The 15413-nt window shown below is 42.5% G+C and overlaps 1 protein-coding gene across 1 annotated transcript in view; it reads right to left on the bottom strand.

The window, feature by feature from the left end:
• Nucleotides 1-10490: 10490 nt before the first annotated feature.
• The window catches only part of HS2ST1 (heparan sulfate 2-O-sulfotransferase 1), an 85841-nt gene continuing 80918 nt past the window's right edge, over nucleotides 10491-15413 (bottom strand). Inside the window, exon 7 of the mRNA XM_082311734.1 lies at nucleotides 10491-15031. Within this exon, the coding sequence (XP_082167860.1) occupies nucleotides 14805-15031 (227 nt within the window). The 3' untranslated portion in view covers nucleotides 10491-14804. The remainder of the gene's footprint in view (nucleotides 15032-15413) is intronic.

The raw sequence follows: 15413 nt of genomic DNA, 5'->3' as shown, positions 1-15413 counted from the left end.
GTTAATTCTTCATTCATATAAATACAACGCAAGGGTCATTATTTCACTTCAAGCTGCCCTTCGCTATATTATAATAATTAGGGTCAATTTAGCACTAAAAGCAGCCACCAAAAAAAGCCACCTTACGTAAAACAAGGGCTAAGGCCGGGAAGAAAGCAGAGCGCCCGGGTTTATGCCGGCGGGAGCCCCCCCCGCCCCCGGCCGCCTCCGCCGCAGCCGCCGGGGCCGGGGCCGGGGCCGGGGCCGGGGCCGGGGCCGGGGCCGGCGGCGCCCCACCCGCGTCCGCGGCGGCCCCGCGGCCCCGCTCCTCGGGCCCCACCTAGTGACGGCTGGGCGGCTCCGCAGCGGCTGCGCAGGCGGCTCCTGGCCCCCCGCCCCGCCGATCCGCAGCCGGGGGCTTTGCTGCCGCTCCCCCGCCGGGGCTTTGTGCGGGTTTTGCTGGACCGAGGGCTCTGAAGGGAAGGAAGCGATGGAGATGGGGTGGTTCGTCCCTGCAGGCTGGGGTCTGCGCTCAGGAGCGAAGGGTAAAGGGCAGCAAGGCAGGGGCAAAAAGCGATGAGGTTGTCCCTGCTGAGCTCTCCCGGTTCCTGAGCTTGCAGCCCCGTAGCTGCCTCCCGCGAGTTGTTCAGAGCCTGATAAAGGCTGAATTTAGCAGCTACTGGTTTATCTGTCCCCAGGTTCAGCTCTGAACACCATCAGATTAAAGAGCAGGCCCTTTGGCAATAGTTAGAGTGATAAAAAGCACAAATGATCTTTCTGATTACCGGTCCTGTCACTGTAACTGTGCAATTGCCACCTCCTAAAAAGGGGAGGGGGACAGGCAGCAGCCTGCCCGCAAACCCAGGCGACCCCGGGTGCCCACGGCCTCCCCTCCCTCCCCGCGCCCTGCCAAGGTCCCGCCACAGCTCGGCACGGGCAGAGGTCCTGTGGCCGCCCCTGGACGTGGGCAGCCGCACGCAGCTCCCTCTTTGCGGAGCGGGATCTTGGCAAAGAGCAGGTGAGGACAGGGCCTTGTCCCGCTCAGACACCGCGCTCCCAGGGCTCTCCGGCCGCACAGGACTGCAGTTATTTGTTGGCCAGATCACTCCCTATGTTAGTGCCAACAAAACAAAATTTCCTGTATGCCCTTGGGGAAGCCGCTGGATCTTGCCATGCCTCAATTTTCCCCTTTATAAAATGGAGCTAAGTACTTTTTTAACCATATAATAGCACTGCAAAAATCCAGTGCTGTTTCCATTATTCTCATCTCTGAATATCGCTCCTTTTCTAACACATTATCTGATTTCTGTCCCCTGGTGGGCTCAACTGCTGCTCCGTCACCCTTCAAATATTGCTTAGAGAAAAAACCAAAATGTCTGTGATTAAACAAAGAAGCTTTTTGCAAACCTTTCGCTGGAACATTCGCCACTGTGTCCTAAGTGACACCGGGGAGCACTGGCATCACCACCTGCTGAGGTACAGCACCCGAACGGGGACAAGTACAAACCATCCGCACGGTCCTGGGACAGACAGAGCTCTCGCAGCCTCCGGCCCACCGCACCGTCGGTATTCACACGCATTCAACCTCAGAAGAAGGAAGGGGATTAGCAGCACTTCTGGTCGAAGCAAAGGAGATAGCACGAGTTTAAAATGGCTTTCCTGTGGCCGCACAGGAAACCTGCAGCGAGACGGAGGCTATGACCAGAGACTTGTGACCGTGGCTCACGCCGGGAGCGGCAAGGGGCCACCCCTGCAGCAGCGGTGGAAGGGCACACGCACGTGCTTCCGAGATACGAATACGGAGCGAGCTTAATGCCTTTCCTCGGCATGACTGATCAGCAACGCAGTTGCAATTGGCCTAAAAGGTGAATTAAAAGTGAACTCGCTCTCGGCGTTTGCATTGGATTTCTTTGCTTCTGTCTTTGTTTCTAATAAGCAGGGCATTACTTAAATGTAGTGAACGGAACTTTAAAAAGAAAATAAATTCTTATATCTATTTATTAAAAAAACTCACAAAACAAGTCTTTTGCCTTCCATGAGAGTCACCTGCAACACGCAGCAGTGGAGGGTCTGTCTCCTGTGCGTGCTGAGCGCTGGTGGCGGCCAGCAGCAGTTCCAGGCAGGAACCGATTTCACTGATTTTCTGAAGGTAAGTGCATTAGCATAGATCCCTGCCTGAGAAGACCGAGAAGGCGGAGCAAACACAGGAGACGCGCAACATCTCCGACAAGGAGGCCAAAGGAAGCAGCAGAGCCGTGGGATGCTGCTGGGCCGGCGGGGAGGGGATTGCTCAGAAGCGGGGGCAACGGCAGCATGCTCCCGGTGGGCACTACAGATGTCACATGCCCTGGACAGAACGATCCTTGTATCCCCATAAAAATGGAAAAGCTTCTTTTGTTGGGGGGGACAGAGAGATGTTGAAACGCCCGGGTTCAAACAAAGTTTTATGAGGAGAGTTGGAGTACACTCAGACCGTAAAACAGCCTGACGGTAGTGGCAGGCCACGGCGTGATGCACTGCCTGGGCAGAGGTATCTCACGGTGGTGTATAATCAGGATATGCTGCGAGTTTTATGAGAGGGATACCACTGTCAACAGGTGATGGAATAGCTTTTTCACATAAGGAGCAAATGACGGACCCTGCCAGGGATCAGCAAGGGGAAAGACAGAGACGGCCATTTACCTTGACATGTTTCTTCCACACAAGCCAAACTAATTGCACACGTCAAAAGGAAAAGGCAACGCATGGCTTTCGTCCGCTCCCGATAACGATCAGATAGGGCTCTTTCCTGTCTTCTGCAGCAGCCCTTCCTCAGGCATAGCATGCAGAGGAGGCAGAAAATACAGCTTTGAAGGTCAGGTAATGGCCTAATTAAAGCAGAATTCCAACTCCAACGCTGCAGCCCTGCCCTTTTAAAGCACAGTGCTGGGTCAGGCTGTCAGTTGTGGTTTAGTGCACTGGTGCCGTTAGCACACCCCTAGTAATATGCTCTTTGGCTTAACGTGGGTCATTTGACATGCAGGTTTCCGCAGCAAGTGCAAAGAGACGCGTGTTAATTTTAAAGCAGTTATTGCCCTGCGAAGGGCGCCTACCCCCAGCCCCTCCGGAGACAGGGAGAGCTTTCAGAGGCCATGAGACCAAGTCTTGCCTTCAAAAACCAAACCGCAGAGTGGATGGACAGGGAGGACAGTACAAAGGCCTTTGCAGCAATGGTTGGGCAGAGTTTAAATCTGTTGCTTGCCAAGAGCCCCAAAAAGTGTGCGGCCGTCCTGTGGGCATGGAAAGCCCTGCGATGCTACAGCCCTCAGCTTGCACAGGCACATATTTATGGCCCAACAGTATGTCTTTAGAGCGTAGAGGAAGGTAATATTCCTTTTGACAGTGTTACTGCATGGCAAGGGCACAGGTGCTCTTGGGCATGTTTTTAGTTAAACATAGGCCTGAATGTCTAGCAAAAATTAAAGGGATTTTTTTGGCATGATCTCAGTCCAATATCCTTGTGCTTTCATTTTGTATGACTAGTCCTTGCTGGGGCAGGGGAAGATGCTTGCTTTCTTTTTCAAAATGAAGCAAAAATTACCTGTCTTTGCCCTGTTAAGTAAAGGTTAGTAGAGTTTGGGCAAGAGGGCTGTTGGTCAGGGAACACAAGTGGGGACGTTCTATATAGTACGATGTTTTCTACATCTCCCCAATTCTTCCCACCAGCTGCGTACTTCACCACAAGGCTATTTGAAGCATTTACTAGGCAGGACTCTGAAACACCACTGTTCTCAATGGCTACAGATGTCTGAAAGGAAAAAATCACCCCTGATCTTTTTCTCCTTGGTTTTTAAAGTGGTTAGTATAGCAAACAAACTAAGAAGGTAATCGTGGCATTTCTTTTCTCCAATCACACAAAACCTCAGAAGCAAGAATCGGACTTAGGGGGAGAAAAGCAGGTGCAATTGCTGCACTCTAATCCCCCAACGCTGCCGAAACAGGCAGCTGTTCCTGTTCTGACCCTTTTCCAAATGAGCCAAAGGAGTTAGTTCCAACTTTCAGAAAGTTGTCTGTTGCTTTATTTCCCTCTCCAGAGGCTAGGGTTCATTTTGGAGTCTCAAAGAACATCTTGTGCCCTGATACGGCTTCAGCCAACAACAGCAAGTTTGAGAGATTCGTAACTCATGACCAGCGCTGCAAATACAGCGCTCCCCAGACACCCACACCTGTTCTTTGACCCTTCCCGGTGCCTGAAACATGACAGGCAAGTACAAAAATTAAATTCCGTATTAAGACATAAATTATTATTTTATTACATTAAAATGCTAGAGGTTAGTACACATTAATTAGGCGCATTAGTCATGCCAAGGTAGAAAGTTATATGGAAAGAAGATTAGCAAAGAGACATAGGAGCCCTTGCAGGGCTCAGGAGGTCTCCGCTGAATTCCTGGCTCCTCCACAACATCCTTGCATAGCTCTAGGCAATTCACCTATACCAACATCCCGGCTGTATTTGCAGGCACCACACTCCTGGTTTAGAAGTGCAATGAAAAGCCCAATCTTGCTGTTATCTCAGCGCGAATCAATATCAAAACACCTCAGAAGGCATACCCACCAGGTCAAGGCTCCGTTCCTCAAAATTGTTCCTGGTTGCTGTACCTGACAGCTGACAGCAGCGTTCTCGCTGCCGGCAGAAATGGGAATCCAGCTGGGCCATTCCCTCCCCTGCTCGGGACATGCCTGCCGAAGCACCAGCAGGCCCACGCCGTTGCGGGGCAAGGGGTGAGCCTGCACACGGGCAGCAGGAAGGATCGGAAGATGCAGTTTCTCAGGACAGATCAATCCCACCTATGTTTCAGTGCCTTACCTCTGACACAGGATAACAGTACCAGATTTTCTAACAAAAACATTGCAAAGGATAAGAGGACTCAATTCAATACTACCTGGTAATAATCAGATATTATGGCAGCCACATGCCAATATTGCTTACCAACACAGGCTTCCTTTTGATCTGCAGCACTAATTGTTTATGTGCCAATAAAAATATTTATATGCAATAATACTAACACAGCTCTTACACCAAGTTATCTACAAAGAACAAGCATCTATACTGCTCCCAAGTAGGAAAAGAAAGCTCTTACCTGATGGAGAGGCTTTTCTCTGCTGGATAGACGATGACGACGACAGATACCCAGAGATAGCTAGAAAGACGAGAAGCGCAAGATGCAGGAATTCACCTCCTCCATCTACGTTAGTCTACTTGCTTTGCACGTGCACGGTGAAACATCTGTCTCTGATGGGGAACTGTGGGGAAGTTGCTTAAACCTCTCAGTTATGCTCTATGTCGTGTGACAGACTGGAAAATAATCATTCCTAAAACCGGACACCAATATTCCACAACTAACCTTCCTCCTGCCTTTCAATAGGCAAGACTTCGCCCAGCACCCAGTTTTGCCCATCACCTGCACATTCTTCACAAAAATTGAGGACATGAACAAATGTTGCTAATAAATCTTATCATCTGATGCATTTATAGACAGCTGATGTATTGGCAGTTGAAGCCTAGAAACCAGTCTGCAGAACCCTAAGAAACACTCCTAATCTGAAGGGACGTTCAGAGACTGGAATCCTATCGGTTTTGAAGTGATGTGGGTGAGCTTTTGCCCCAGCTTTGAGCAGGTGGAGAATTTGGCTTTGTTTTTCACTTATGTTCCTTAAGCATTGTTTCTCAAAAGACTTTTAAGATTTTGTTCCTGTCCTGTTTTTTATGGCGGTGACATCAAATGAAAAACAGCGATATATTCCTTGAGGGTTCCCCTTCCCCCTGCCTGATTTGGGCAGAAGAGCAGTATGGGGTTTTTCTGATTTATAGGGAGAGAGGAAACCACCCTGGGCAAAAAGTCCACAGTCAGCAGAAGCAGCACTTTGTCTTCAAAGACTTAGACACAAGACTCCCAAATGATTAATGTTCCTAATTCACATTTTTCTTGCAGATGTGATTACAGAAGAGAATATGAAGAGGAAACGATTTTTAAAAAAATTGTTAGAAATGTATTTTCATAACAAGGAGCAACAGAAAACAAGTTTCTGGGTAGCTTTAAAAGAATAAAGCCAACAATTACAACCTCAGATGCCAAACTGTGGACGGATGTTGATACCTTGGCACCAAAACTAGATATTCTGCTTTCCTTTAAAGTTATTGATACTTGCTCAACCTGAAAAAAACAACCCACGAACAATTTATTAGATAACTACATTATTAACATAAATGCCAAAATTCAGGCTCCACATTTGAAAAACTGACAAATAGTGTTATCACAACATACAGTTTGCATTGCTTTTAGCTATGGAATATCACAGACTCCAAGAAATTTTAGAATATCCTGTGTGGCTGCGATACGCAGGTCCCCATTTCCCAGTCTTCTGCAGTATCTTTGGCACTAGGCAGCAAGACTTCCAGTTATCAATCATTATTTGGATTTGGATAAACAAATGAGATTGGCATGGGGGAGAGTCTACCAACACAGCATATAGAGAAAAGCACGTTCTTTTGGATTCGAACACATCTTTTTCATGCATATGAGAAAACGCAAGAAAAAGAATGAGTTTAAATCAACACACATGAACAAAACATAAAATGATGAAATACATTTGAACAACCATCTCGACGTCTATGACAAACCACGACATCAGGGCTTCCTCCTGCTCCCTCAGTCGCAAGGTACACGATTGTCTTGGGAAACACCGCTGTTAAAGGAGCAATAAGCTTTAATATCAGGATCTTTCATTGCAGAAAGCTCTTTTGAATTTGTTTCCTGGATACTAGAACCGAGTAAAACCCAAACTGGACTGCTCAACAGATGCTGAGAGGCCATTTGAGATACACAAAGAAACTGGGTTTTGAAAGCGCATTCGAGTGTCTGCCTGGGCACGCTTTGCTCCCTCTGACCACTGACAAGGTTTTCAAACTTCCAAAGCTGTCTTTGAATGACTTTCTGGCTTTGTAATTCGCTCTCCGTTTACCTCCGTATGATCAAGCAACGAGAACTATGACTATACGTGCGTAGACACACACGCACACATATATATGTAAGAGGACGTTCCTGGACGGGTGAGTTGGGGAGGAAGGGTATGGAACCAAAGCTCCACGTGAGCCAGCTGCAAAGCTTTTGTTAATAAAACCTGTTGATTGCAGCCCGATTCTCATCTTGTCAGGCACTTGTCCCGCACAAAAATTTAAAAAAAAAAAAAAAACACAAGTTAAATATCCTTGCTGGATTAAGTGACCATCAGATACACTGGGTAAATGCATCCAAACCGTTGTATGCACCGTCACTAGTGTGCACAAGCTAATTCAGCGCAATAGGCGAGTACCACCTCCGACACACAGGACAGGGACCTCTCTTGCCACCAGACTCTCAAAGGTGATCCTGAGTAAACACCACGTTTGATAAACTCCATGCTGGAGCGTGATCTCATGGCCTACAACAATACCTGCAAGATAAGACTTGTCCTTTGCAAGGCTTGTGAAGGAATGAAACATTTTACGCTATCTCACAGAGCCAGCTGAGAAAAGGAAGGGGCCGAACACAGATGTCAGACACTCGCACACATTTTTCCATCCACTTGGGGAAAAAAAAGGGCACTGACAAAGAATGTTTGCTGGGGCGGGGGGACACTGATGTTTTCCTGTTTTGCTCTATTTTTAAGGGAAAAAAAAAAATATATCCCCATTTGTCTTAAGAAAAAAACCCCCAAACCGTTGTTGAAAAGTTTTGTGGAAAAACAACATTTACAGCAATTTTTGCTAAAAGCAAACCTCAGGTTTTCAACCATCTCTCTGAAGTAGCCTTTAGTATTAACAGATGTCTGGTTGGAATCTGCCTGAGCCAGTGAACTCATTCTGAATGGACACCAAAAAAAGTGCGCAATTTTTGCTCCACGTAATCTGAGCATAAGATGCTTTCTCCCAGACTTCATGGATTTGACTTCTATCATGCAATTACCGACTATTTTATCTTCAAGAAGCAAGGATCGCAAATGCAGAGCAGACAAGCCTCCCAGTCAATGTAATCTGCTTTTCCAGATCTGTAGCTTAGCTGGAAGTAGTGCTGGAGCAAAGTGCTGGAAGCAGCTCTTTGGTCTGGGGTTATAAAGAGGAGAGATTTCATTTGTCGCTGTACAGGCCTTGCTTATAATAGCAGCGGCCTTGATAGCTGCAACTTTGAATTCATTAGTTCAGTCAAGGGAAGGCACTGAAGATCCAAAGCAGATAATTAGGCCAAAGACAGCCACTGTAGCTGTTAACTTCAGGAATTACTGCAACCTCATATAGCGGTTTATATTTCTGCCTGCACTTTCCTCTGTGTTCTTTACATACTGGCTTCACAGATGCGTATACACCCTTTATTACCGTATCAGCTGCTTTACGCAACGTTTGCCCTCATATTCGCTCATCGTTACACACTGCGCTGAGGCAGTCTTGACAAAGCCAGCCTGTAACTGCACAAGTCTCTAGCAGTTAAGCATTCCTTTTCCCCTTGCCAATTCTCCAAGTCACGCAACATTTTAAAAGTTATTAAATCCTAAATAAAGGAGATTAAGGATGCCAAATTCTGTTCTGTGCTAAAAATGGCCATCAATATTTGTCAAGACAATAATGTCTTTAGGGCCAGAAGACCGTTATTCTCTAGGCTCATTTTTTTCTATTTTTGGTAAAGAGACAGTTCATAATATTTTCCAGCAACTGCTGCATCAAACCCAGAGTTCTGGTTGAGTTAGAGCATTTAAATTATCATACCAAATTAGGTATGTTTCTCTCTCAAAACAGAACAGTATTTTTCCCTATTAATACTGAATTTATGTTTGAAACACAATGCTTTTTTAGTCGAGAAACACAGATGAGTTCATATCAATAGCAAGGTGAAACAACACATGCATGTATACAGCAAGGTAGTGAACCGTTTCTTAAAGCACCAGAGGAATGCAATACCGGTATACCTGAACTATAACCACAATTCCCATGAATCACCATTTTAATCTCTTTTGTTGCGAGACAGATATTTTTTTTGTCACTAGGAAGATGGGCAGTTGGTCTTTGTGCAATTATTATGACAGTCATATTTATTATGAGAAGTGAATGTCCGTGTGCAGCAAATCTGAGAGCAGATTCAGGACCAGCCTTGTAAACGTGCAGAAAATGGGCAGAGAATGTTTATCACAGTATTTTCCATTTTTATGAGGATGCAGTTGGTTATTATGACAAGGTGAAAGGTCTCAAAGCCTTCATTTTTAGGCCACAGGTGTTCTTTGTAGAGGTTTTTTTTTAATAAAGAGTATTATTAGTCCTTTAAATTAGCTCTTATTGAAAGTTACCACATCTGCGTTATGTGGTAATGAAGCCAGGGGGAGGTCATAGCAGGGGACTTGTGCTTGAAGAAAACATCTGGACATTGCTTTGACATTCACTAGCAACTTCTTGTATTTTATTAAGACGTAAGGAAATTATACTGAAATCAAATGCAAGATTCATTTTGTTTACTACATCATTTCAGAAAGAGGTGCAGTGACCTTAGGAAGTCCTGTACCTTTATACAGGCAATTTTTTTCCTCCACTTCCCCCTGGCTGATATAAGCAGAGAGACTTTGTTTCCTGAGCACAATTACACCTATCACTTCCACTGATGGAAGTAAGGACAGGTCTACTTGCAAGGAAAGGGGGATTTAAAAGCCATCAAAATCCTCCCATGGAAGTTGCTGAGTAACTGCACGATGGTTCTTCATCATCAAGGCTGACAGCTACATATTTAGGAACTATCGCGTTAAGAAACTTGGCCGCGTCAGATGGCTGTTCAGCTCCATAGCGCATGCAGCCAGGAATGGTTATAGGGCAATGGTTACACAGTACGCGTCAGAAATCCTAAACGGAGTAGCGTACCCATGCTCACTATATTTTCTCGGTTTAAGTGCTTGCTTACAAATGCAAATGACATTTCTATTCTACTCAAGTTCTTATACCATACCCATCACTGCAGTGACTGAGCATCTTCCAGTACCACAGTAATCGGTCAGGTCATTTGTTCCCTCAGGCAGGGAAGCACGGAGGTATCCAGGCATTGTTTTAATGCCAGTTTTCTATTTGTACAAATTGTAGGTTTAATATTAAGAAATTTTCATTGACACTTTCAGCACAGTGTACACCCTCTGCAAATTTATTACATTTCTGGCCGGAAAGCCCAATGCAAATTCTAAAGGCCTATAAATATATTTGGTTATAGCTATATGAAATTATTACAGACAAGCTACATCCCAGCTCGTCCCTCCTCTCCAAAATCACAAGAGCTGCGAACGAAGTTCACAACACTGCATAACAGCATCTTCTAGAAAAAGAGCATTTAATGTGAATGTGACATGCAAATATTAAGACAGGACACCGGACTTCTTTTCTTTCCCCTTCCCACTGGGTGTTTTATTTTATAGCATTTGCATTAGGTAATCAACTGAAACACTTCAACAACAGAAAGCTGGCAGCATAGTAAGGAAAAATGGAGATTACTTCTCAAACAGCTGTGACAAAATGGTTTCAAGTTGGAATAGTATTGCACAAACGAATCAATTTACGGAGGGTGAGTGGGAGCAAGCATCTTCAACATGGATTGTGAGGAAAAAAGGCACTATTTAGCTGTGTGTGTGTTTAAAAAGAAAAAAGTCATGAAGCACAATCCATGTTTTTCAAAATTACATTCAGTACTGCTTTAGAAATGCTCACAAACCTGTCTCTTTTTACAGAAGCTACAGAAAGCTGCTGATGTAAATACCAGACAGTACAAGTGTATGAACATTTATAATTATGCTCCAGAAAAGTCTCAGGAAGAGGGCTCTTTCTATAAATACTGCTGCAAAGGTTACAGAGTTGCACAGGCTTACAGTAAAGGAAGCATCCATGCAACTAAGCAGCCTTCCAGTTTCCTTAAGTTTAATCTCTAGTAGTCATAAAATATGCTCTAATTTTGAAGAGCTAAATTGGCAGTGCACTTGAATCGGGCTTTTCCACTGACTGCTTAAGCAGCACAGTTCAGACAGCGTCATCCACATACCTTTTGTCATATGCACATTTAGCAATGCCAGGTAAGCTTAATGGAAATTTTAAATGGAATTATAACAGAAAATAACTGAATTTTCCCTGATATAAAATAGAACTGCTCTGAGACCATAAATAAGCAAATGTTTATTCCTGGAAAGTAAAAATAGCTAAGTATCTTCAGAAAAACTAAGTACCCAGAAAAGGCATTTCAAATGACCGGGATGGGCTGCTTCTTCCTCTCCCATATTGTATAGCTATAAATTTTCATGCCTATTTGAAGATGAAGCCATGATCACCGTACCATTAACAGAGAGGCTGCTTGAAAATCAACCCAGAGCAAGCGGGAATATGCACATAGGACATTCTGCACCCTAGCCTTGTGTCTCTTATAGATGCACTAACAAAATAAGAGTGAAATTCTTGCTGCACGGCTGCAGAATTATTACGGGAAGGAGGCAAAACCACTGTTGCTCTCCTGTCAACACTGCCCAGTGTGTCACAAGTGCACCAGGCATGCTATGGTTATGGCTATGTAGTTACCAGCGCAGCTGGACCTACCATTGTTATGCTGACATCAAGAATTTCAACAGGGCTACAGTTTTGCACAAAATCTGGGTGTTAATTTTGTACAAAAAGTACAGAACAGTGTAACAAAACCTACTCTCAACTATATATATGAGCATTTCAGCACCTTTCAAATGAACTTAGCCCTGCAAAAAGCGACTCTCGCTCCTGCGCAGAGACTACAGTGACTTCGGTTAAAAGATCCGTGTTCAGGAGGCTGCATGGTAAGTTTACTGATCATACAGCCTGCAACAACAAAAATCCATGTATTGCTGCTTGTCACTATAAGTCCTTAAGGGAAAATACACAAGATACATTCTGTTTATATACTGTAAAATATTTTTAATACCAACAATTTGGATTGTTTCCATTTCTCAATAGAAGATGAAAAGAGCAGGTTATTAAAAATCTGTAAAGCTCGTTTTCCTAAACTGTCTTTTAGGAAATCCAAGTTTGATAGTTCTGAATTCAAAGGATTCTAAAAAGTTCACAGTTGACTTAATGGTTGCACTAGATATAAAAGTAGACAGTCTTGATTCCTTCTGTGTCCCACAGACAATATTTCAGAGCATGTCTGGAATGAATACCTCTCCAGTTGTAGATAGCATTTTTAAAAAATATTCCTAAAATTCTTGTTTGTCTCAACTCTGTCAGTTCACAGCAAAGAACAGGAGGTGATATCTGATTAAATAAAATGTGTTCTTATATGAACTATGAAAAATATATTGCTCTTTTAAAAGTAAAAAAAATTGCATTGTTCTATTATTTTTGTTACTGGAGACTCATAATTAAGAAATTCTAAATCCTAAAAGGAAAAAAAAGAAACACAACTTCTAAAATTGCTTACAGAATAGAAGAGGCTTCTGTAGACCCTACTGAAATCAGTAGAAGTTTTGCCTATTTTTTTCTTGTCAATACAGAAGCATTTGTCTACACACCTATTTCATTACTTAGATGAATATTTTATGTTTTCATTTAGTAAACTTCTGCTCTCTTAGAGGTGCTCTTCTGAAAATTCTGAAGGAGACTTGAGAAGGTAAACTGATCCGAATTACTCTGAAGGAAAACAACATAGTCAAAATAATATCTAACATAAAACTATCACTGAGTGGATAATCTTTCCTGGGATTATAAATATTCATTTTCTTTCAATAAAGTTACTGCTTTGTTATGGGCATTTTTAGATCTCCATTAGCTACTTCTTGCGTATGACTCCTCAGTTCCTTTCTTTAGCTAGGAAACACGTCTTCATGTGTGAACTAATACATCCTATTGCCAAACATGTTGGCATTATTAATGACGTCAATAGACAAGAACTAGAACAGGAAATCTTATGCATGGTTCATGCTATGTAAATGGTAAGCTATCAGAAGAAACTTCCCTGATTATTTGGGAAGAACAGAGAGACATCTATTTTTAAAATTCAAAGGGAAAAATCCAAGAAAACAAAGAAAATGCAAGATGTACTTGATAGTCTCTCATTATCCTCTCTGTAATTGGGCTGTTGCTTTTGGCTGCAGACATCCAGTTCACAGACCATTTTCCATTTCCTTTGTTTTCATTACAAGAACAAGCTGGTTAAAGAAACTCCAACTTGGTAATTCTGAACTAAGCTTTCCGCATCATCCCTTAGGAATTTAAACCTTTACCACCATTCCTTACTTCGTCTCCTCAGTGCCTTCCCCCATTAAACCCTGTGAAAAGCGCTTTAAGAAAAGGCAGGTGTAAGATGTGTAAAGACTCAGATCTTTAAGAAAATTCAATAGGAAACAATTTCTTGTAGTTCTCCACTGCCATTTGCTATAATGCAGTGGCCCCAAACATCTGTTCTCAAATTTCAATTTACTTCATCTACCAGGTGTTTCACATTGTTAATAATGGCAACTCACAAATTTACAACAGTCACATAAGGCAGTTACATAAATACAATTATGTCAATCAAGTTCACTGCATCTTTCTCAACCAGACTACACATGACATTTTTCTTCTTTTCCTCTTACCATAATAAAAGGATGAAGACTACATTTCTGTAAAGAGAATCCCTGGACACAATTCTGGTATTGAAGTCAGAGAGGTCACTGAAGTGCATTTCAGCAATGTCCAACAGTTAACTCAACCAGGATGTAGATGTGATGTTTTTCACTTCACACATAACAGAACCGGTGCAAAAAACCCACTTTAAACTAGTTTAAACCTTTTGGTCCAAATACATAAAATAAGCAGTATTTACAGCATTTTACTCCTTTTGTAAATGCAATGCTTTAAAACACATTATAAAGCACCTTAGTAAAAATATTCTACAGGTAAAAGTATCGAAGTAGTAGGAAAACCCTAACCATACCACAGCTCACTAATGGAGTCATAATATGGATTCACCAATACCTCAGTTTACAATTATTACAAAGAATCCATGGAGAAACTTAATACTGAATTTACGATTTTTATACCACTGTGTAAGGACCAACTAGAACTGCAGACAATACCAACTTTCTTTGTAGTTTTCCCAACCTCAGTCAGTGGTGGTGGTGATAAAAAACAAAACAAAAACCCCACTGCTCTGATTCTTTAACTTTTTACAATATTAACGTGGAAATGATGTTTTAATACTAATGATTCGTTGTAATTTTTTAATAAAACCACATATATAAATATGGGCAATTTTAGCAGCAGCAGCTTCTCAGCAGAACATGATTAACCATCCCAATTAATATCATGTGACATGATTCACAAAAACAAAGCACAGATGTCAACCAGTTATTAACACTACTCATATTGTATACAACCAAATTTCCATGTTGAAAGCTGGGAAAAATGATTTCCTCTTCACAGAAGTATAAATGAAAATAAATTGCTCTGAAAATTAAGAAGAGCATCAACAGAAGCATTTTTTGTTTGTTTATATTTTCAACTAGAACTGCTGTGTATTAATTGCTCCGAATTAAAGTGTAGATTTCTTCAGGTAAAGGATATTAACTCCCACTGAAAGTATTAGTTAGATAAAAGAAATGAAGCCTTTGCTTCTGGATTACCAACATAATTAGCCAGTATCCAATGCCCTGGAGGTGATCCACAGCCCGCTTTTCTCAGATCTATAAGGAAACGTCTTGGAAGTCTACAAGCAATCTAGTTTCCATGGCTGAGGACTAAGATGATGATGTGACCAAAGATTTAGGTCCATGAATCTAACAGTATAGTGTTCTTAGTTTGATTTAGGGTAAATCTTTTCATAGAAAAAGTTTTGAGCCAGAATATACAATTCTCCATCTTTTTCCCGAACTGCATGTGCTCTGACAAACTGAAATTGCTCCAGTGCAAATTCATAGAACTCATTCTCCATTTTCCAGATTTCAGACTGTTGTAGCTTGGCAATAGTTTCTTTTGTGGGAAGTTTTTTCTCAGTTGTTTTCCTAAGATGAGACTTCTTTCCTAAATGCAAAATGAAAGCAATAACTTCACTTTAAAGTTCACGTGATTAAAAAAATGTTTTCAGTCCTTTTATTTACAGAGTTTTATACGCTCAGCATGCTGATAAACTGCATCAGAAGTGACAGAATTTAATCCAGAATTTATTAACATAACATGCGGGATTGGAAAATTGCAGTCTCTCTCACTAAATGTTAATGAATTTTGCATCAGTTCTTTCAATTCTTTCTCCTTACTCTAATAAACCCAGGGAATGAACACTTCATTTAAGGAACACGATTACTCTACATAATGTACTTGGAGCAAGACTGGTCTTTCAAAATTAATTATTTAGATGTTAATCTGGTATCAAATGTTAAGAATTTTACAAACTGCAGAGAATGAG

The sequence above is a fragment of the Platalea leucorodia genome, assembly GCF_965183815.1.
Source record: "Platalea leucorodia genome assembly, chromosome: 5".
Lineage (NCBI taxonomy): Eukaryota > Metazoa > Chordata > Aves > Pelecaniformes > Threskiornithidae > Platalea > Platalea leucorodia.
Note: the sequence above shows the minus strand (reverse complement) of the source record. Positions and strands in the feature narration are given on the sequence as shown.